At 39.7% G+C, this 24,828-nt stretch overlaps 1 protein-coding gene across 8 annotated transcripts in view; it reads right to left on the reverse strand.

The window, feature by feature from the left end:
* Positions 1-24,828, reverse strand: part of KALRN (kalirin RhoGEF kinase) — a 481,244-nt gene that overhangs the window by 247,106 nt on the left and 209,310 nt on the right. For all 8 annotated transcript variants that reach the window (XM_059852696.1, XM_059852697.1, XM_059852698.1 and 5 more), the window contains exons 6-9: positions 18,105-18,227; positions 11,122-11,313; positions 4,501-4,632; positions 132-362 (exon numbers count right to left, since the gene is read on the reverse strand). In XM_059852696.1, the coding sequence (XP_059708679.1) occupies positions 132-362; positions 4,501-4,632; positions 11,122-11,313; positions 18,105-18,227 (678 nt within the window). The remainder of the gene's footprint in view (positions 1-131; positions 363-4,500; positions 4,633-11,121; positions 11,314-18,104; positions 18,228-24,828) is intronic.

The raw sequence follows: 24,828 nt of genomic DNA on the forward strand, positions 1-24,828 counted from the left end.
GCATTAGGATTTTAGCAGAATTCTAGAGCTGTGTGTGAAATCTTGCTTATGGCACCAGCCTCTGGATGAGTCACTAACCTTTATGGCTGCAAATAAAGGGTCATTTTTTATCTCTTTAGTAGGGCTATTACCTGTTGAACATCCTGCTGGAAAACACAGAGCTGCAGCCTTTGATGTAGCCGGACCTTTCTGTGTTGCCAGATGCTTTCTAGGCGCCGCTGGTGATGCAGGACCTCATGTACCACATCCAGCACCTGGTGAACAGCCTTGGAGTAGTTTGCAGTAGCAGTGAGGGATTCAGAATTCCCAGGACTCAAGGGACGCTGTAGGACATCCAGCAAGGCTTTTCCATCCTGGCTCACCTGAATGAAGAAATAGGTCTGCTTCACTGCACTGGTACTTAAATATCTGCCAGCTGACAGAGAACAGCCTAGCTCATTCTTTTTCTGCTGTGTGTTTTTCTTATTTCAGTCAAAAAGGAAGAAAGAGCTCATAACATCTCTTTTTGACTCGTACTTACACATGCAGCACTTGCCTTTGCTTCCTAGTGGCCCTGCTGTGTCACTCAGCAGGAGCACTGCTGGGGCTGCACACAGAGATCCCAGGGTTTTATTCCATTGTGACACTCGGGCACTGAAAATTCCTGACACACACTGCTTAGTGACAGGTGGCATTTGCAAGAGCAGGCCTATCTTTGTGAGGAGGTGGCATTTTAAGAAAACCGCAGATGGCAGAGTCATTCATATTCTGTATAATAAGGGAGAGTCCTTTCTTTGTAGGATTACTAAGTATGTCTATACATTGAGAAGTGTGACATTCCATTCTGTATTTCATTCAGTGCCAGTGAAAAATAAATTGGTATATGACTGTTTCTTTTCTTCCCCAGGAACAGCTCAGAGGGACCTATGGTCTCAGTTTTCAATAGACTACAAAGTTTGCTGGGAAATACAAAGCCCTCTGCACACATGTAACCTTTTTCAAGCATATTAAAAGATATTTACAGATGCAAAGGCATTTGGGCATTAAAAAAAAAAAAAATCAGAATGCCTGGGTTTTTAATGTCAGATTTTTTTTTTCTGGAACCTTCCTGGACCATTTTCATATTGCAGGGGCAAAATGACAAATTTAACCATAAAAACCAGATTTCTGCTAAAAAATGTGTGCATGCACTGATTCTCGAAAAATGGCTTTTTAAAACAACTTTTCAGTTCCAGATTGCAAAATTAAAACATTTTGTTCAACAGAAATGGTAAATGAGGAGACTATTAGAATCCCTCTCCTTTGCCAGCCTACTTTTTGCTTTTCCCTCTGAAACAAACTGCAGTGAAAATGACAAGTTTTCCTGAGAAGTGCATTTGTAAGCAATCACAATCACCGATCCTGACAGAAAATAGGGTAATGAATGGTTTTCATCCAGTTCAAATTTTGAATATTATCAGTCAAAGCTAAAACACATCTCCAGGATTTCCATGTCTCATTTATTCCTGTATTATAAGTTGCTTATTCAAATGTAGCAAATACCCTTTTAATGCCCAAACCTGTGTCTTTTGGCAAGCCATGCCACATCCTGGTCTGGGGTAGCACTGTGTGTCCAGTGCATTTTCAGAGAAGCCAAGAGACCTTTTGAGATGCATACTGGCAAAAACTGGAGTCAAATCTCATCATATTTATGATTATTTGGTGGCCTTAGGAAAATGTTTGGGGTTTTTTTTAAGTATTCAAGGTAATTTGGAACTAGATCGGGAAATAACTGGAGAGTACAAAGGGAGTGGCTTCCCAAACTCAATTTCAGTTGCTGCTGAAGATCAGCTGGAATAGTTTGCACATGCTGGAGCCTTTTAGGGTCACAGAGGGAACAACACCCTAGTTGTTGTGGTGATATGATGGAGATTTTGGGAGGAAACATTGAGGCACAGGTGTTACCTTGGCAAGATTATGGAGATGGCATTAGCTGCTAGTCAGGAAGAAGCAGCTTCCAGAGGAAGAAGATAAGGCACACTACATCCTATTTTATCTGTGGGAAGACAAGCAGCAACTACTTAATTGCTGGGAACAGGAAACCAAGGCCATGGACACATGTGGGTGCAGATTATTAGACCAGAAACTCACTCTTTGCACTGGCTAAATCCACTGTGTAATTCACTGTTTCTGTTACTGGGATTTGGGCTTAGAGGTGGTTTGAATCACTCCCTGGGTGGTGTTCCAGTGGTTTTAATAGAGCCCCTGCTGATTTACACTGCTACAATCACAGCAGAACTGGGATTAAAAATAAAGGTTCAAAAGTTTAGCAGCAAGAGATGTGATTGCACAGAAAATATAACACACATGTTTTACTCAGGAAAACTTTCTTGCAAAGTTTGTGCTGTAATACAGACCTATTAATAGCTACATTTCTGCATTGTTTCTTACTCCTTTCTCTTCTATGGGATGTAGGTTTTCATCTGTTACATGGCAATTTGATTCTGTTGTCTGTCTAAAAAGCCTCAGAGGTCACAAGTTAGGATTTTTCCCTAATGGGGATAACCTCCTGGTTATTCTCTGGACAGACAGAGATAAACCACCAGATCTGAAGTCACTGTGTTGTCCTGTTAATAATCATTAATACAAATCAGAGGCTATAAGAAGTATTCTGCTCTCCAATTAACATCCCTGTCCCATCATACTGGACTAAACAAATGAAAAGGAGCATGGTGACCATCAGGCAACCAGTGGTACTCAGTATTCTCAAGGATAACATAGATACTCCAGGGTTTCATATCATCTGCAGCTCTGAAATTCTTCAGCTTAAAAAGTCTGTTTTCCAAAACTGTGACTATTATTGCATTCCCAATCAATAGCTCAGAAGTTCTGTGCTCTCAGAGTTCCCCAATGAGCAGATTTCAGAAAGGAACAGCCTCACAATTGGAGAAGCCACCTACTGTGCTCTTTCATTCATTTCCATCTTCTCCTCATAACTGCAAAAATAAATCAACAAAACTTTTTTCATGTGAATCTTTTTGAATTTTTCAGGGATTGTGCAAGGAGACAAGCAAAACAACCCAGGTTAGTCACATCACTTCACTTACACCTTATTTACAACATATTTTAAAGTATTGCAAAAGTCCTAAGCTGAATAGACCCACACCCCATGACTTGCAATCCCAGTAAGGTGTAAGATCCAGTGTTGCATTTGTCAAAGCAAACTGCTGCTGGACTCTGGGAAAGTTTAGCTCACCCCCTGGCACAAAACGCACACACACTCCTAGCACTTGTTGATATTCCTGGCTTTGTGGCAAGGAAAGGATGGGCAGAATGCAAATGCTTCTGATAGAAGTTATGTAACCTTGGGTGAACCAAAGGGTAGATTTTGTTGGGCTAGTGGAATCATCCCATGGCTGGTCTATACAAGGATAGGGAAAAAGTGAAAATCTGCAGATATCCGTTATATCCTGAGGATATATATATCCCCAGGAAGACCTCCAGAGCCTTGGAAGTGACAAGACTAATGGTGCCATCTGTGAAACATGTACAGTTTGCACTAGGGAAAAAAAATGGGGTTTAGAGGAAATATATCATTCCTCTATGATGATGAGAGCAAGGTATGAGCAAGTGTGAGATACATATATATATACATATATACATACATATGCATATGGTAACTTTCTAAGTACAGCAAACACTACCACAGTCCTCCAGTCCAGCTTGGAAAACCCTGCAAGAAGCAAAATCCCTTCACAGCCAGAGAGACACTCCAGCACAGCACAGGGAAACTGTCTTTTTGTCAGTAGCTTTTACTTTATGCTGTAGCCTGAATGGGGAAAAATGCAAGAACTTCATGTGGGTTTTTTTGACAAAATTCCAGAGAATTTGTCTCAGCATTCTTGGCATCCTCTTTTAAAGGAAAAAAGCACATACCCTATTTAGGTCGGAGATATTTTACAACAGTATATACAAATACATCTGAGATGGTGCTTAGGGACAGGATTTAGTGGTAGATGATAGTTTTAGCTCAGTAGCTGGACTCAGGATTTTAAGGGTCTTTTTCAGCCTAAATGATTCTAGATTCTAAGTAAAGCAGCATTTAAGCATTTGTTGCAATTTGGACTTTGCATCTCTTTGTACATTGAAGGAAAAAGCCTTTGGCATCCCTTGAGCCATTAGCATACCTGTGCTAGAGCCAGGACTCATCCACAGAAGGAAAGCAAAAGGAGTAAAAGTGCTGGTGGCAAAAAGGGGTTCCCAGTTCAGCAGAGACAGAGAAATGCATCTTCTTTGGGGTGCCAACACTGGTTCTAGACTTCATTTCTGTATGATTTCAGATTTGTCCTTTGGTTCTTCCCATAAAGCAAATTGCTGGGAAGTCATGTACTACAGCCTGGGATTGGGTCTGACTCTATCTTCCAAAGAGTTGCAGGAATGGAAAGGAAATCCTACCTCATTTAGAAAAGCTAAGCTCTTAAATGCAGCCATGTGTCTGTTATCACTTAGCAGACACTCACATTTGCTGTGGGAAGCACATACCTCTGTGTAGGCCTGGGTCACTTGCTCATAGAGGGTCTGGTGATGGTGGATGGCCAGTTCCAGGTCTTGCATTTCTGAGGGGAGGCCTCCATCACTGCACATTTTGCACCAGGCATCCACACCTGAAAGGAACTGAAACAATTCCAGGAACAATGAGCAACAGTGACACAAAACACCTCATCAACACTAGAAAACTTTGCAGGGTGCCACACACAACTGCAGCAATGACTGAGGAGAACACAGAAGTTACAAAGGAGTTCTTTTGGGCACCTTGGAAAGGCACATTCCTGTCACCTCCTCAGTACTCAAAGGATGCCTAGATCTAAATGAATGTTTTCTGTTTCTTCTGGATTAAAAATAAATGCTTATTTAAGCAGGTTCAGCAAACACCCATTCTAAAAGCCTTTGCACACCATCAGGGAGGCTACAACACTGCAAAAGGGAGGCTGCAACATGTTTAGAGAAAAAACACCAGTGTGAAGCACAAAAGGGCACAGTGACAGCTCCAGCTGCATTTGGCATTGTCTCATCTGTCTGTCTTCCCTCATTTACCTGTCCTTAAAACTACTCACATGAGAAAACTCCCATTGAAAATCACTGCTGACATTCCTTTCAGTGAAAGGCAAACAGTCTGCATTCAAGGAGCTCCATCCCAGGTCCAGCTTGGTGGGGTTACTATTAAGATGCCAAGGCTTTAAGCCCCTGTGTCACATGTGCTTCTGGCCCAGGTCAGCAGTGATCAGATGTCATTGCCATCTGATGGCTGCTAAGCAGCCAGCACAAAATGAGCTGCTGGTCTCAGTCCAGTTCCTGGTGGGCAGATGTCCATTAAGAGGGAGGGAAAAAAAAAAAGCATTGCCATTGCAATTGATATGGTTTAGCACCTTGGTTGGAAGCCTTAACAGCCAGCCAGAAACTGAACACTTTGGGTGGAAAAAATATTTTTCTACTCTAAAGGCCTCCAGAGCAGTGCTGATGCACTTTGGCAGAACAAACTGGAGGAAGCTCTCCTGGGTGCTGCCTGCTCTGTAAAAGAAAAGAGGAATTTAGTCTCTAAGACTCCCACCCTGTTTTTCTTTTAAGCAGAGCTTGGTTCAATGACACAGCTGACATGTTCATATTTTGTCCATATGAGCTGCCTAATGCCACCTCATTATTTCTCATTAATGCTTTCTCTTCCTCCATCTTTCTGTTAAACCAGCCTGCCACACCTTGGGCTATTTATAAAAAAGAATAGCTAATTATATAACAGATGTAGTGCCCTGCAGGACAAATGTGTAATGCCACAAAACCAGCCCAGGATCACAGCTTTGTCACCTCCTGAAGTGTTCACCTGTGGCTTGTTAGTTAAGCACTCACAGTGTGAAGGGCTGTGAGATTCAAAGCAAAGAATTCCAATTCAACTCTGGCATCAGCACCCTTTTTTATAGGTAGTGTAAAGCTATTCACCATGCTGCTGTGTAATAAAGGCTCCAAAGTGTTTGCACTGTGAACACTTCTGTGCACAAAAATTTGTGACAAAAGCTGAATTCCTAAGAGTTCATGTCTACAAAGTACAAATCTACCAGTGACGACTGTGCTTTCTAGAAAACTAGAGGCAAGGATGGCAAGCTCTCCTGCACTGGTTTGACTTATGATCTGTTGAGTCTGTTCAGATGAAATCCCCAAACGTCCCTGCATAAAGCTGAAGTCATCACATTTTGTGCCAAAGCAATGGAATTCACATGATTTCTGATGCCGTTTAAGAGCACAGGACTGGGATCAATCCCTTTTGGAGCTGTTCCATGAACCTCTTGGTCAAAACAGTGAACAAAAGACCTTTACACCCCACAGACGAGTGCTCCTGCAGCTGGAATCACACTGTTATGGTTCTTATCAAAACTGCTGAATTCTACCCATTTCAGTAAAAGCTCTTACAGTCACGTTACTCATCTCTTGTCACATCTCCAGACTGTGATTTGCACAGTACATGGAAGAAGTCTCAGGAAGATCCACTGCACATGTCCACCTTGCTGCTCTGCATCTATCTTTTGTCTATAGACAATGTCACAATTTGTTAATTTTGCTTCTGCCACTAGCAAGAGCAGTTGACATCATCTGTTTTAAAAAGTTTAAAGAGATGCAGCTTGTCAGAGTTTGATATTCTGAAAGAGTGCAGAGCGGTCTGTGCTGTGTGTGCAGAGTCATGCAAAAAAGTGCAAATAGGGTTTTTTCAGGGATTGTTGCAAAGTGTTAGTTCAGGCCATAGCACTATTGATTTGATATTTTCAAAAGAGCAGCTTTGTTAATTTTTATTATTTGTCACACACTGTGGCAGACAAAAAAAAAATTATATGTAATCCTTCATGCTACAAGCAAATTCTTATCACAACACAAAATCACCATTTAACTGAGCTGCAAAAACCTACATTTAAAATTGTTAATTACTAACTGCTAGTTTGGAACAGGAGTCATTACTGTCTACTAGAACTCAATACCATTTAAATGAAATGCTTACATTTGTAATTAGTCTATTGACTAGAATATCCCCTATTGGGAACATAAAAACACCTTAAATATGATTTGAAATGACAGACTAAAATAATTGTCCATGCTTTACAAGGATTTAGGAAAGATTAGGAAGAATGTCTCTCAAAAATGAAAGAAGTCCCTACAGTACCTTTGTATCTCTGATCCAGTCCAAAAACATCTTTAAAATGATGACCTACACTTACTCCTAATTCTCAACCTGAGTTGCAAATTCTGTATGCAAATTCTAACAGGTAATAAAGGATTTTCAGACTTCTTACAAATTTTCCTCAGGGACTGCTCTGCTGTACCAGGTGGTTGCTCCAAAACACAGCTCCGACATTTTGTACTCTAGATTTTTTGCCCAGTCCTTGCTCACTGTTTGCTTCTGTGTAGAAGCTGCAGGATAACCAGGGTGGTTCACCAGAACCCAGAAAATCTAAAACAAAATTCTAGTGTGCTTTCATGCCAGAATGGCTATGGGGAAGGATGGGAAGACAGCCATGAAGCCACTTTCCTCAGTGACTCTTTAATACCTCTTGCTACCCTGAATTTTTCAATTTTTTATATGAAATTACTTGTATTTTTCCTGATGCTGTTTCTGGAATTTCCCTGTATATCTTGGTCTTAACCCTGAATCTTATCAATATTAACTGGCTTTCTTTTTTCTTTTCTTTTTCTCTTTTTTCATTTCCTTGCCTCATACAAGGGAGTTGAAGATGTGCTTAGAGAGATGCAGGCAGAGCTGAGAGATGAGAACAGGAATCTTCCTAGTTGGGGAGTAAAGTAACATGAAACGGTCAAGGGTCCCTTTTCTGAGAATCAGCATAAATATCTAGTGTGTGCACTTAACACCTACTACCTTAAACAGTAATTCTGCTCACACACTTCTGAGGGTAGACTCTGAGCCAGAATTAATAGGTTGAGATCTCCTGGCTCATTCAAAACATTAATTTGTTCATTCTGACAGGACCTGTAGAGTGAACATCTTATGAACACTTTAGCCCATTTAGAGATTACATCCAAAATGGGGAGGACACCTGTGTGGGTGCTTCCCCCATGTGGCGGTTGGCGAGCTGGAAGCTCATCTGGAGTAAATCAGCAAGTTCTCTTGAAATCTCAGTGAGATAAGACATGTTGTTTACATCCTCCTGACACTTTGAAGAGCTTCAGTATACATAAACCCAGAGAAGCAGATTCTCTTTTGCTGTAGAACACCTCCATGTTAGCATGAGAAAAGGAGGTGAAATAAAAAAAAAAAAATAGGAAAGAAGGAAAAAACACCACAGAGTTTAGAGATTTGTAGTAGGTGGAATGAAGGACATTTGGGAAACACCTCCACTGAATCTGTTGAGTTGTACCTTGACCTGGACAAAATGGTTGTTTTGAGTGCAGTCTACTGGCTTTTGATCAGACACTTGTGTTGAAGACTGCCTAGCTAGAGGCTAAGTAGTTGGCAAGGTTTGTCTGTTTTCTTTCTTTTCTTCTATTTTTTCTTTTTTTTTTCTGTTTTCTTGATGATGGTTTAGTACGTACTAGTTGTGCTTTAAAATTTAAGAAGGACAAGTATGTGCGCATCCACTTAAAAAAAAAAATAGGAAAAGAATTAAATAAAGCATCCAGGAATTAATTCAGCTGAGTCCCATTCATACATGCCACATGTATCTGCAATAAAAGCCAGGAAAGCACTGTGATTCTGAGGCACATGAAGACAGATGTGAGGTTCAATTCCCAGCAGGGTTGACTTAGCCTTTCATCCTTTCAAACCAGACAAATTGCATTCTGTGCAGTTTTCTGTGTGGGGTCTTTAGGAAGAGACCTTGAAAAAACAAGGTTCTTCCTGCTCAGGTTGCATATTATAGATATTTTATAAATCTGTGTCCCCAGCCAACAACTCCCTTGCAGGCTGGGGTGGGCCAGAGGCTGAAAGATTATGGTCCTAGAAGACTGGCTTCCTGTTGGCATCACAATCAAGAAGGGATGAACAAAGAGACTGCAGCAGCTTATTGCACCAGAGAAGGAATGACAATCTGCACCAGAGATCCATGAGAGGGAAGCAGGGATACACTCTGGGAGAAACGGCTGCATCTGCAACAAGATTACCCTTACTGAGAGAACAAAGGGAGCAAAAATAGATTTGATCTGCAACAGAGGAAACAGTGGGTTTATCTGTATCTTTGCTTCACAATAAAGCCCTATTTGACAGTAAGCCCTATTTATTGTAAAATAATGAAGCCCTGATTTGAGTTTAAAAAAAAACCCTGGCTGATGCCAACTAATAAAGAGTCACATTTGGAATGAATATTTGATAGACAACAGACTTAGTTACAGACCAAATCTCAAACACCTCACTATTTATACTATACAGAGGTTAAATGACCAAATTATTAGCTCAAGGCATTGTTTTATGCCAGAGTTACTAAGGCAGGGATGAAATTTTAGTCCTGGCTCATGGACACAGTGACACCCACATTTCATTTTTGTGGCTGAGTTCACAGGTTTCACTTCAGCATTTCTCTTCCACTGAGTTTTCTCTTACTGCAAGCGAGGAGCAACTGCTGGCACAACTAGCAGATTTTCCCATCTGCTAATAAAGAGAGATTGGCTCCTGTCAGACAGCACAAACTTCAGTTTATTGGGAAGAGGTGCCAGGCAGGTCAGTATAGTTTTCTGGTTTATTACCTTTCATGCTGCACAACACCTCAACAGCACCTCAGAGACAGAAAACAAGACTGACACTTCAGAAAAACTGGGAGTCACTCATTTATAAAAAAAAAAAAAAAAAAGGAAAAAAAGAACAAAGTGGTAAAAACTACCCCAAACATACCAAGCAAACAAAAACTATCTAATTCATTAATAAACACTAACATTTTCACTGTGACTACAGACTGCATATTTATTCATTCTTTGATTTTCCTTTATAAATATATGATGATTGACCAATTATTAACATGAAGATTACACCTAATCACTACAGTGCCCATTGTAAGGAGATGAAAGGTTTTGTACTGGGCATCTTCTTAGATTATCAGTCCCATCAAAAGCACTGAGTGTGCTTACACGAGTAAGTGCCCAGTAGGGTGAGTAATTGCTCTATGCTATTGCCTGTTGTCAATAAGAAGCACAGAATAAAGAAAAATCCATTGTAATTTTACAGTCAGAAACAAACAATGGGTAAAATCTTTACTCTTTAAGATAACCTTTTCTACACATATATTTTGGCTTAACAGACACTGTTTCCTTCTTTGCTCTTACAATTTCTTCTTCAGATGCTTCAAGTATGGGTTATTTTATAAATATCAAGCACACCCACTTAGTAGCTTTGGTATTAACTACTTGGAAAAACAAGCATACAACAACACTGAAGAGAGCCCCAAAGCAGTGTTTGTCACTGGAAAATGAATGTAATCAACATATCATCGATGTTGAAGGATCATCATTAGGTGAACCTGGCTTAGATGAAAAAAAAAGCACAAGGTTTATTCAGAGACATTTTAAATCTTTATTCTAGCTATGAGCTATGGAACCGTTCTAGTAGTTGTTAAAGACACAAAATAGAGTTCAGGGGTATGGAAAATTTTCTTTGATGTTCACAGCTGTCTCTGAAATCTCTGCTCAGTGAGCTCTAACAAAGTCTGGGGCTATGGAGAGCACTCTAAGTGTTGGAATTAATTCCATAATATTCATTAAACAATAATCTTCTTTGGCTCCTAGAAATTGCATGCTGGTCTACACCTATGTCATGTGTGTAATGTTCCTCTGCACATAGCACATATACATGAGTGCAGATACTGTTTTCCTGACCATAATAATCCTGAAATTATTCCTAGCACTAATGAAATATTAGAAATAAAACAGTTTGTTAATGCACCAGTGTACTTCAGTTATGATCAGATTCTTCCTCATTAATAAAGTGAAAAGATGTCTTACCCACCAGAGGACATGGGACGTTTTTAGGGTGAAAATATTACTGTTTGTTTTTGGGACACTGAGCCCTCAAGAACAAAGCTCTCAGCCTCACTACACATAATCCAGAACCCATCAAGCAGTAACTGCAGCATCATTTTATTGAGGCAGCAGAGAACCATTCTGCCTCTCCCCAAAGCCACTCACCTGCTCAGCTTTCTGGTGGAAGACAGCAGACATGGCTAAGATGGTGCTGCGCTCATCCAGAGCTGCAGCAAAACTCTTCCACTCCTGATCCAGCTGGCTGGATATTTGTTTGATTTGCTGGGAAGCATAGTGGCCTGCCTCGGAGAGCCTCGACGCCACAGACATGATTCGATTGATGTTGACATAGGCGTTCTGAAAATTAAAAAAGCACACATCAATAAAGAGAAGGAAGAACTGTGACCACCCTCTGCATTCATTACACATTCCAAGCACCACCAGTTGGAGTAAAGCCAAGCAGTTCAATGAGAGCAATCAACCACCTGCTTCAATATGTGTGAATAGTAGGCAGAATACCTTCTACTCTAAAAACACATCCCTCTGGATTCTTTCTGTACATCTATGCTATTATCTAACACTTTTATCTCCCCCTCTCTCCTTGATTTTATTTATGTAAAACTAATTTGCCATACTTCAGCTACTCACTCACCTGTTAGGGTGTACTCATTGCTTCTATATTATTCCTGATATTTTTGTTGCATTAATTCATATTTCTGGATGCTATATCCACATATTCATAAGTAAAAGGTTTGCTTTGTGCCCTTTGAGAACTGTCTGATAATCCTTTATAGACATGTAGTGTCAACAAATGGAAAAGTCTTACAGAATTTAAAAGAGCTCATAAGGCTATCCTATAGAAATAGAAGTGTTTCCATAGAAATGTCTATTACATTATGGTGTTCAGTTAAAATGTTATCTTTTCTGCAGGCTATTTTAAGCTGTTCTCCAGCAGAGATATTATTCAATTCTATTCTGCATTTAGAAGGATTCAAAAGCCTCTAAAAGGGTTATATTTTCTGTTCTTTCATAAGAATTTTCCATTATTGTTTTTATTCAGCCTTGAAGAAGTGGAAGAAGAGTTTTTTCTCAAACTGAACCTCAGACAGCAATGTAATTGCATTACAATACCCCCATTCTGCATAGGAATGTAAGCTGAAAATAAACAGCCATCATGACAGTGTCCCACACTGATGCACCATCACAAGACAAATGACAGCTGTCCTGCAGATTCCTGGAAAGTCACTTGATGTAAGCACTTTTCCTTTCTCTTTCCTCCTCACCAGAGGAAAGGAACATCTCAAAATTTGAGATGTTTTGCTAATGTTGACTTACTGCTGCTTTCTTGTCTTTCTAAAATATTTCCAAAGGGCTTTCGAACTTTCTGGGAGTAGAATCTGTAAGACCCTCAGGCACAAGGACAGACACAGCCCTGATGATTTTAGCAGCATTACTCATGGACAAATAATAAATCAGAGATGGAAGTGTTTGTTGGAGCAGGATCTCCATCAGAGTGAGTGGGAGCAAAACGTGGAAAGGTATCTGCCAATCCAAACATGAAATGCAACAGAGCACTGCCAAGGTAGGCACAGGTCCAAACTAAGTTGTAAAGCAGGGCAAAGTATGTCTGCAAAGTGTGTGGGATAACTATGAAGTGCATTCATCATAACTCTAGGTGCTAAAGGGGAAAAAGATTGGGCTCCAGCCCTTTGAGCCACTCAATTCTCCCTGGCAGTACCATGACTGTGACAACTGTCACATAAATAACATAGATCTACAGCAATATCCAACCTTCAACCTTGTTTTTTCCTCTTATCACAAAGCCTTTTCTTAAAAATTGGATTTGGCTCAAAATTATTAGATTGATTTTTAAGAAATAGCCATCTTTTTTCACTACAACTAGAGAAACCAATCAAAACTGTTCTGGAGCTTAAAGTATACTAAAAAAAGACAGTATGATTTGAAATTTTGACCACCAGCCACAGTCCAACATTTCTCTGTGTCCCTCTAGGTTAGAAACTGGAAATCCTACTAAATGTTTAAGCCTTTTTCCCAGAAATCCTTCAGGAGTAAAACCTCAGCCAAGATAATTTTGCAACATTTCAGGTCAATCCTTTTGGTGGAAAGTAGTGCAGCATCACTACAGGTGCTAAAACTTAGATGAGTTGTGCCAAAGTCATGGAACATTGCTGTGTTTGAAGAAAAAGTTCCTGAAGAAGTTTCGATATCCTATAGAAAATGGTTGTTCTCATCCTGATGTTGTTTATTTATTTTTATTTTGTATTTATCTCAGCCACTGCAAGGCTATGGGCATGGAGGGAACAACTGTGAATTCTGTGGTTCCCAATGGCTCCAGTGCACAGCTGTGTTAACCAGCAGGAGGGCAAGGGAAAGTTTAGTTGAACTGCAGCAGATGTTCTGAGAGTCTAGTTCTTAAGTCAGATAGATTTATATATTGTTATGTCTGTTGTATTTTTATACAGGGATAAGGATGAAAATGTCTCTTTCCTATATGAGAATTTTTCATGGAAGGGCACCAACCCACTAACTCCATAGCTTTTTCAGCAGGAAGCAAGAAGCAGTTTGGGAATCACCAGCTCAAACCTCCATTCCTCGTGCACCAAGTGGAGAAGGCTCAGAAAACAGAGACTCCTGAGCTTCTCCTGCTCATATCTGAGCAAAAAATGCACCCAAGTGCAGTATCACCTGTGATGGGCTCTTCTGTATTGCTGTTACAGATTGAAGTAAAATGCAGTTTGGCCTCAAGGCAATCCATAATTTAATTTCAGGGAAAACCCCAACATTTAACTGACCACAATCCACAAAATGCAAGACATTTCTTTTCCACCTTGAAGAAGAACAAACATTGTAAGCCAGGTTTTTTTCTTTCATCTTCATCTGCCAATGTGTAACGTCCTGAAGTAAAATGGAAAATCTGTGCTGACGAAATTCATCTGTTGACATTTCACAAAGTTAAATTTTCCTTTCCCTCTGGTGTGTTCACTTCTATAAACTGAGTGAATTGAGATTTCTTCTGTGTCACTATTATATAGATCTTTCAATCTTAACAGGAAATAAATTCAATACAGCAACTAATGTCTGTGACTTTATTTTTCCTTTAGACTTGGAAAATTCACAATAGTAGGTGCATGGAAAGTTTCACTTTAAATTTAACCTACCCTCATCTTTCTTTCAAACCTGAGAGGGGTCCCCGAAGAGGACCACTCAGGGATCACTCATTTATAGCAATATAAGAGCACAATAGGTCAAAAAATGAGGAAACAATATATTAATGTCTAGAAGTAAAAACACTTCAGTTGACATTCTGTAGTCATGACACTAGGATGCACTGAAATTTTAGCTAATAAATACCTTTCAGCATTGAACAAAATTTATTTCACATGTACTTGCACACTTTTCAAAGGCACTTCTCATGTTAATTTTTTATTTGCAATATTTCATCAAAATCAGGATGAAAAAAACCTTTTTCTACAGGAAATCTAAACTTCTTCTGTAACATCTTATTCAAACACAGCAACGTTCCATAACTTTGACATAGTTCATTATTTTAACTTTGAAACTTTAGTCCAAAAAGGGGGATTTTTGCCTTCTAAAAATCGCTGGGCTGGAAAACAAAACAAAAATTTCCCCACATGTACATGGATATCATGATGGGCAAGAGTTTCTGTTACAGTTGTCAAAAGGCTTGAGCAGTGCCTTGTAAGCTCCCATTCCCCTGTTTGTCCACCAACTCAGCCCATTTCTGTGGCCCAGCCAAGACCCTGATTCTGGTCCCTGGTGGGTGACACAGCTGTCCCACAGCAAACACTGTGCATGTCCAGGTCCCTCCCCAGATCAGAGCCCTCAGTGCCAGCAATGAGCACTGACAGAGGTGGAGCTGCAACTGTGGAATGATCTCCCTCAGGGAAATACAGTCATTCATCCCTGATCACCTCGTGGGCATGCTGGGAGACCTCCCCTCTTAATTAAACCCTCCAAGCCTGGCTGGGACAACACTTTCTTGTGACTCACTTGTAAAAAGAATGCCTGACACTCACAAAAGAAAAATGAGTAGTGGAAAGCACTAAATCCACAAGGAATTTGGAGTGTTCATCTCATTTCCTAGTGGACTAGTTGAGATACTGTGATGGCAAGCAGCAAAGGTAGGCTACAAGAGAAGGGTTCTGCAGATTAACTGAAAGTGAAATTTGATTGCTGAAGGGTTTTTCTTTCAAATAAAATTACAAAAATATACTTTACACTGTGCTACCAAGACTTTAGAAACTATATGTGAAATGAGCCTAATGCATAAATCCAAAGCAAAATATTTCAGTGACAAAAAAACCCTCATGAGACATCTTTAAGACCTTTAAGTTTCTATAACAAGACCAATTACATGTAGCCTGTGTAATATTGGATGGCATTTTAGCTCAGCCTACATACAGAAAAATACCATTCATTGAAGTAAGATATTGGGAATTTTCAACAGATATTATTAGCCTTTACATGATAATTGTAACGTGTTAGAAATATATTGTGATTTAGGACAGCATGGATCTCTGTGTGGTGTCAGGTAAGGCCCTGACAACAGGACAGGCAGCAGCACTGAATACTCTCATTTTTGTGTGCAGAAAGCAAGAACTCATAATTTAGGGAAGTTATCAGATCCAGGTATAAAAAAGTCCAGGCAAGGGAAACACAAATAACTTTAGTCAGAACAATTGGCATGTACACCAGCTATCCAAGTCAGAGCTACACCCAGTATGCTTTGTGCCATACTGGAACACTGAGGATTGGTTTTCCAGTGAATTTATTGGATTACTGATATTGCTTGAAAAAGGTCTGAGTTAAATATTCATCTTTGTGAATAGTATTATTGCTTCAGTATCAACATTATACAGCTGTGATAAAGAGTAACAATTTATTTTGAAACTGAAAACAAGCACCGCCTTGAATCACGGGGAAAAAAAATAATCTATGCTCCTTATTTGAAAGAAAAATAGCACACCACTGTTTATTACCTCAAATATATGATTTCCCACATCCCACATTGATCATTTAGAAGGAAGAATTATTGTAACAAACAGAGTAGCAAATTGTTTTTCCAAAAGGGAGCTTTGGTCACAGCATGCCTATGGAGATGCGCAGGAAGATCATGCAACAAAAGGCATGACCCAGCAAACATTAGGATGTGCATTTTCTAGAGGAACCGAAGACTGTATTTTAATTATAATTAGTTATGCCAGGCTTAAAGGACAGTAGGCACAGTGTAAAGACAAAAAACATGAAAAACAAACACAACCAAAACAAAACACCTTAGAGACCCAAGATCTGATCCAGCTTTCACTGAAGTTTGTAGGCTTTTCCCCTGCTAAACATGCAGCCATCTTTAGCTACTTTGTCCTCCTCCAGATCTCCAACAGATACTGATTTTAATGTATTAAAAAAAAAAACCAAAATTCAATACAATAAAAAAGCCCAAGCCCCACAACCAAAAAAAGTGCCTCAAGATTTCATTATTTTATTACTCACACTTCTGAGTAATAAACAGCTAAGCTATTCTCAATCCAACAGTTGCTGATGTATTGCATGTAAAACGATCCAGCTAAATTACATATCAAATTTCTACCAAAATCATTAATTTTCTGTTAACAGCAATGATCTCTTTCCAAGCCTAACTCCCAGTTATTTTAAGAAAATAATACTAGACAACATTATTTTACATTACCATATTTTGTTATATTATTAGCACAAAAAAGGATAAAGGGAGATCCTCAAGCCTGACTCTTCTAATGGAATTTCTGAAGAATCATGACTGAATTTGCATATTTTTCATGTCAAATGAATTCTAATGCACTCACCTTCAGGACACATTTACTTATTGGGACTCTGAGAGCAGCAGTGTTATATGGAAGCAGTGTTATCCTGGACTTTGCTAGATGGCACTGTGAGGGCAAGTTTAACTATCAGGTGCCTAGAGCCTGGTTTTCAGTGCTCTGCTCTGATAGAACCACAATAAACACATTAATAGGCATTACAAACATTTCTCATCTCCCACTGTTATGCAATGCCCTAGTGAGGCACAGTGCTGGAAGTGGGGAATAGCTAGCTAGCTGGAAGTGGCCTGTGGAATTCAGGTCAGAGAAGTTAATTACCTGGCCTGGAATTTGGCCAGAACCCCAGGGTTAATGCCTGTAACCTGATGAAAGCAGTGTGGGGTCTTTCAGTTCCTTGGGTAGTTGGGATCTCTTTTTCCCATTTCAGACAGCTGCTCTCCAGTGCCTTGCCCTGGGCAGCAGAGCAGGTGGGGCTCTCCAGTGCCTCACAGCACCAACTTACCACCTCTGAGGTGTCAGCCCCTTGCAGCTGCAGCCTGACCCTGCACAGCAGGAGGAGGCTTCACCTGCTGGAGTGCTTCACTCTGAGCAAGCTTTGCTGTAGTTGGCAGTGTTCAGAGAGGGCTCATCTCTGCACTGCACAGTTGCAGCAGGGGGTATACATGTATTTTGCCATCCCACTGCAATGATCAAAACATCAATACATCCTGTCCTCATTTCTGCGCTGAAAGCAGGGCAGTTTCCAGGACAAATAACCTTATGTCTGGAAAGAATAAGAAAATTATCAAAGTACTAATAAAAGTATAATGATGGTTTTCTTTTTTTGAAAAAGAAAGGTAAATTGAGTTGGATTCAAAAGTTCTGACCAATTAACTGAAAAAGGCAAAATCCCACTGTGGCCACAAGTGACAGCTTGATTAGTGTCTCCTTTTCGAGGTTTTGAAAAGTACCTTATATTTAAGGTGTATACCTCCACCCTCTGTGGACGAAGAAGTATAAATTATTAAAGTGCATCCTACAGCTCTCATTAATTCCCAGTCAAAGAAATGTCGAAAAGTTAAAAAATATTGTATTTGCTCTCCAAAATGCAAACAAACTCCACAGGACTGAGCTGCTCTTAAGTCAAGGAAGTTACCATACATCAGTGTCTGGCTGATGTATGATGTTGTGGCAGCAACACTCTGCTGCCACAGCCATCCTGACCTTCCTTACATCGCCTCTCACAGGTCCCTCACTCCCTGAGCACTGGAGGAGGCCTCCTGTGCTGGCCCTCTCCTCCCTCCTGTGCTGCTCACAGTGCCCTCAACTCACCATGGAATTCATGGCAAAGTGGTTGTGCTGTGTCTGCAGGTCCAGGGCGTGCTGGTAGCTCACACCGATCTCTGTGTGACTCTGCAGGAACAACTCTTTGTTGTGGCTGATCCAGTCAAACATCTGTAAGGGTTCACACAAGAAAGAGGGGAAAAAAGACAGAGTTAGACAAGGAGGGAAACAATAAGAGAGTACAAAATATAAAAATCCTCTTCTGAGATAGATGTGTATGCAACACAGCCAAAATCATCTCACCTATGATCCTTAATAAAATTAACTGTTGCTGAGCAATGGAAGCGTTGAAGTTATCACCAAATTTCACTATTAACAGAATGATAGGTCAGGAAAAATAATTTATTAAACATCTTATTCAATAAGCTTGATCCCACAGTCTTGTCCTATAAGTAATGGGAATTTCATATATAGAAAAATGTCAGCAGAGGGAACTGTAATCAGGGATTGCTTCATTGACTAAAGATCTAGCAGTTGATAAAGTACTTTTGATTCACAAATGGACCAAAAATTCAATAAATATTAGTGGTGCAATTTTCTCAAACCCCTTTCTTTTTTATCTATATATAAAGTTTCCAGATATTACATTCAAATAGCCAGCTGATTTCCTACACTTTTATTTCCTAGATCTTTCCAAGTTCAAAGTCAGAATCCAGCCTGTCTGGCATTTACTATTTTTGGGAATGAAGAGAAAAAAAGAAAAAAAGAATTTTATTAATATCTATAGAGAGCACACATTTCAACTTTTCCACTTCCAAATGTATTCCCAAGCAAAATGGATTGTTCAGTACTTCAGACACAGATAGAAATATATTGAATAAAGCTGATGAAACTCATTTCTTATTCAGAAGCACATCAGTGTGACATTTCAATCTGCAGCCCATTCATTCATTATAAGCTGTCACAAGTCAGCTAAGAGATAGTGCATTTATGTTTTAGCTTGTTCTGTGTTGTGCTAGAGACTAAATGCATTCAAAGTGAGAACTTTTCATTCTTTACTCCTGACTGCAGCTCTGCAGGCAATTGCAATCTCAGATCTTTTCTGCAAATATTTTTTTTTGCAGAATCCCTTTAAAACCATGTTTTCTTATCTCCATCACAGTAACCTGGGGAACTGTCCATTAATAAGGACTCTTTCATCATCATCATCATCATCATCATCATCATCATCACAAAACCTAATTAACTCAACAATTCATTATAAAAAAGAAAAACTAATTATGGAGGCTGCGCAGTCAGGTCAGTGCAGTCCCTGGTCTTAGACAGTCTTGGAGAAAGTGTTTTAAGTGTAAAAAGTTTAAGAGTTTTAAGGTAAAAAGGCAGTGATGCAGCTTCTAAGTAACCACCTTAGGGTCAAATATCAGTCCAGATCTTTGTTATATCATTTACATATCCTCCAATAAAAAGCTGGTTTGTTCTTTAGCCCTGCATAGCAACTTTTGACCTGTGACAGCTGAAGAACACTCAGAGCCCACTGCTCTGTTGCTGTAGTTGCTCAGGGTCAGTTCCCCATTCCCTGTGGAGTTGGGGCTCCTGGGAGGAGAGCAAAGGCCCTGCACGGGTCACCTAAAATTCCTGCAGGAAAAACTGCATTTCATGCTGAGCACTCAATCCAGTTGGGAGGGCTCTGCTGTACAGAGGGGATTTGCAAAAATAACACTGCCTATCCCTTTCAACAAAAGAAAAATAAACATTCCAAGTGTCACCAGACACACCACACTGACCTAGTCCCCAAGAAACTGTCACATATGCCTGAGTTCTTAATCTTTTATTTATGAAAATACACTTGCAGTTAGAGAGTCTACATCAGCCTTGTATTTTCTGTTGATAAATAGTCCTAAAAGACAAATTTGGTTCAAGTTACAAAGATGCAAGTCTAAAGTAATATCAATGACACGGATGCTTTCTACCAATGGAGCTGATCAGGCCTATCACCATTTTTTCAGGAAATATAAGTAACAAATTTTTCACAAGGATGAGGTCAGAGTTTTCAAACTTTACTGCCAATTAAACAGAATGAAACTACCTACAACACCTGAAGAGACATTAAAGCTTTCTCATCTGATTCCTTTTTCTCACTTTATGAAGATGTAATAAGCAACATTAGCATAACATAATTTGCCATACTTGTGGGCTTAAAGGAAAAAAAAAAAGGACAGGAAAAACATAAAGGTAAAAAAGGAAAGGAAAATTCCATAACAGCCAAGTTCAAGTCCTAACAGCAAGATTTTATGTCTCTGTGGATAGACCAACAGAGATTTCTTGTAAGTAGATATATGTTTGATGAGAACATTTTTATGTTTTAAACAATCTAAAGACAGGGAAAAGAAAATTGGCAGCAATCCACTAAAAATAAACAGTAAATTTAATATTTTACGCTCAGCAAAGCCAAATCAGGATCTTTTAAAGACAAGTAATTTAAACAAGTAATCTATTGTTCTGTGGATAGGGAGCATTTCCTTTATCTAATCTATACAGTTATTGCAGGATGAGAACCTAGCTTAAGTTAAATCATGCTTCTCCCTTTTAATGTAAAATAATAAACTATTAAGAAAAAGAAAGGAAGTTTAAGAGATTATTTGCCTTTTTTTTTGTCTTGTTAAATCAGCTGAAATACAACAACAACAGTTTAAAGGATGTCCTTCAAGAATTTTGAGCAACACTGAGCAATAGAACTCAATGATGAGATATGTAATTATTACACAGTACCCCAGGTCAGATTTCCTTAACAATGAATCAAATAAACACCTAAAAATGGGATCTTATTTACTTTTGAGATACAATGGATTGTGTTTTCAAACTTTTTTCTTTGACCAAAAACTCTTAAATGGTCTTAAACAATTTTCTCATAATAATGTGCCTCCAAGTTGAGACTCTGAAAGTGCCAGATGAAATGTGAGTTGTGATGGTGCCGTGAGAGTTTGCAACGCGCGGCCAGGAGGTTTTGATATGAAGGTTTGTCAGCATTGTCTGGCCTGGCCCCTATTACCAGCAATGTTTCCTGAAAGCTTTCAAGTGAAACCTGTTTTCCACATGAGAAACTCTGATGCTTCCTGTGTTCCTGAAGCGAGTGTGCTGCCTCGTTTGTTTAATTAAAATGCACCATTACGGATGTGAACATGGCAATGACCCAACAATTGCTGTTCCTCTCAACCCTGCAAGGACTGCCCCAGTTTCAAGGGGCTAATGTGGGCTCCTGGAAAAATGTTCAAGATACTTTGACAAGTCAGTTTCCCTGACAAAGGAATGAGTTTTTAATACAATAAATATGAAAGAGTGGAGAATGTGCCCCGTGAGATCAGTTTAAGCCAGACAGTGTCTCAGCAAACAGATTTTCTGTGTCACTCTAACATTGCCATGCAGCACTGTATCAATTGATCTCATCCCATCCATGAAAAAGACTCTCTTAACAAACCTAGTCTAGTGATTATCACGAAATGAATGGATCTTTAATTATTCCTGTGACTTACTTCTTAGTTGGAGCCACACTGACTGCCAGTGAAATAATTCTGCTCTCAAGCCTTCTAATCACTCCTGCAGTCATGAATTCACACTAAACAGCAGCACAGAATAACTAAGATTGGACATTACATCACTAAAAATACATGAACCAACTGTCCTCAGTGTCTCCCAGACTGGCACTTCTCCACATTGCTGTAGATAATCTGCAGACCAGTTAAGTACTTAGGAGTTTTCCAGTGACTGAGAAGCAGGGGGAGGGGTTAAGCACACTTAAAAAAAAAAAAGATAAACTTTCAGTGTGATTATCTCTTGTAGTCCTGTTTCTAAGAATACATAAAGAAAATTGAATGCATGTGCTGAAGAATGTGAAGTGCTACGTTTAATTAAAGAAATTAGTCTTTTATGAGAGTCAGAAGAACTAAGAATGATCCAAAGAGTCTCTTATGCATTTTTAAGAATCTAGCCTCACTGTCACTAGTGGTCATATATGCACCAGTAATTATTATAGATGTGGTCTGTGAGGCAACTTCACTCTAGATTAGGGTATCAGATCACATCTCCAGCATCAGTCCTGCTGGCAACAACAAGTTCTTAACCTCATGTTTTGTCATCATAGTTGATGAGTTACTAGAAAATCCAGGTTAAGTGTTAGACCAAACAGCAGGTCTCAAGCTGGTCATGAGTAAGTCCTACAGAGGGAGAATGTGACTCCATATTTTCCCTGGATTTGTAACATCTGGCAGGCCAGTGAGTACAGGGTGAGAACAGCTGTTTGAGAACAGACAAGAAACACCCGGATATGGAACAGCATGTATGCAGGCTGTGCACAGTCCAGCTCTACATCAGCTAAAATGAGATTTATAACATAATTTCAGATAAAAACCTCTGCTCTCTGGATTTTGTCAGTGCTTGCTGAGGAGCATTAGCACTGGATTCTGAACACAGTGGTGCAGAGCACCACAGGTTGACGTGCCCAGCACATGGCTGGCAGCACACACCATGCCAGTGGTATTGATGGGAGGATTACAGTCCTCATGGCCTTGGCAGCCAGTAAACTGAACATATTTATTAATGAAAATGTTTATAAATGCTGCAAACAAAAAATCCCAAATCTATTGAACACTATACTAGGGCTGGAATTAATTATGAACTGGCTTGTAGCAGATCATCTTCTCTCTAAGTTCTGAGCCATAAATATCAAGCTCATATGGTTAATTAAGGGCAGAATGATAACCATTATAGCCATGTAATCTTGAGGAACAATATAGGGTACATATAAAGAAAACGGTTCCAAAGGGACGTTCGGGTCAAGTCCAATCCCTGCTTTTGGCAGCCAACCACAGGATAAAATTTCCTTTCATAAAGGGATGAAGCTCCACCTGAAAGCTAGTGAAGTGCTACAGCCCAGCTCCTCCTATGACGAGCAATTCCAAAAACTTTCTGCTCCTGTTACTGAGCTCTTCACATTCTCTCTGATCTACACAAGGCTCATGTCCAGTTTATACACATTTTCTCTTAGGTCTGCATTTCCATACAAGTTAAAAAAGTTCTCCCAGGTGTTAAACCTTTTCCACTGTGGACCAGGTGGGATCACTGTCTCTTGTGCTGTTTGTTTTACTACAGCCTAGCTCTTTTGAAGCTTCTTAAGATACACAGTCTTTCTCTGCGCTTGTTTTAGTTCACGGATATCTTTCAATCCCAACTGAGATTCTAAGGACTAACCCTAAGGACTTTGTGAAATGTTGATTTTATTTCTTTTTTGGAAATACTCCAGCTGACATCATTCAGGATAACTTGTGCAGTGCTTCTGGCATCAGTTCTAGAAAAGGAGATACAAAAATGGGAGGGCAACAGCTGCTGGATCAACGTCAGTACCTTCTGCTTTGCCTCACTATCTTTTCTCTTGGTAGTTCCCTGCACAAATACTGACAAAGACCAGTAGTGTTTATGTGATTTGCTCTGACAAGCACAACTCGGGTGATGTTCTGAATAAAAGCAAGTTCAAGAGCACTTAGGGAAAATACAAGATAGGGTTTTGAAATCCAGGTAGCCATAAATGCATTCTCACAATATGCCTCCATATGCTGCTAACAAAGAGACAAAAAATGTTAATCTAAAAGAATGTCTTGCCTGTAGTTGTGTAGAGGGAAGATCAGTAATTATATGCCAGATGAAATCCCCGTTAGATCTCTTCCAATCTGTGGACCCCATAATTTTTTTCAAGGCAAGCACTGTAGCCACTTAAGGTCTTCAAAGAATAAATCTGTTTTATCAAATACCTGTATCAACCGCTAAGGAACTTAATATCCATGATTCACAGGCTGGGAAATGCTAGAGTAAGCATACATGGCTTATTAAAGAGAGGTCCACTAAAGAGTCCATGTGCATTTTGTATTTTCAAAACTGTCCAGCCAGTGTTAAACTGAATAATCTACAGCAGAAAGTGGAAAGTTCCACTCTGAGAGCATCTACAGCTAAGCAAGTTCATTTTCACGTATTTCCACAATATAAACAATAACACACACACAACAGTAACTGCCAGAGTCCCTCTCTTGAGGTTTACAAAGTTTCCAGCTACAAGGTCTATTCCCATCTCATTAAGGGAGTTCAAGTATTCTCAACAACTCAATTAAACAAAAATCAAGGCATATTTCTCACATCTTTTGCAATTGAATTTAGCCAGCATTTGAACAAAAAGAACACTGAGCAACAGATTTGTGGTACACACACAGTCTACTGACATGCAAGGGCATGATCCAGGAAAAATTTGCATGTGAGCTAACTTTATAGGAGACAATCAAGAAACTCCCCCAGTGTCTCCAGACTAGAATCAAAACTACAGCTAAATTGGAACCAGCCATATGTCTAGGTCACCTAAATGTCTGGGAAAGGCCAACAGAAGTGCAACACCTCTCTGAAGGAGCACATGGGAAATGCCAGCAGTCTGAAGAATCAGGACTTCTACTTGGAATACAGAAAAATCCCTCCAGTCAAGCCTCTGACCTAAATTCAGCAGAACAGAGGACTGATGCTGGCTGTCCAGGCAAGCTGGTCCCAAAGGGATAAGGAGTCAGAAATAAAGACTCAGTAGGTAGAACAGGGGGGTCATTAACCAGAGCCTGTCACACAGCCCCTGATTTTTACAACTGACAGCAACGAGACTTAAGCAAGAGGACATTGCACAAGTTCTGGTGACACGACAAGTCCAAGCTTAAACTATGAAGTCAACCAGCAGGCCAGGATCAGGCCC

This window comes from Haemorhous mexicanus, chromosome 8 (assembly GCF_027477595.1).
Source record: "Haemorhous mexicanus isolate bHaeMex1 chromosome 8, bHaeMex1.pri, whole genome shotgun sequence".
Classification (NCBI taxonomy): domain Eukaryota; kingdom Metazoa; phylum Chordata; class Aves; order Passeriformes; family Fringillidae; genus Haemorhous; species Haemorhous mexicanus.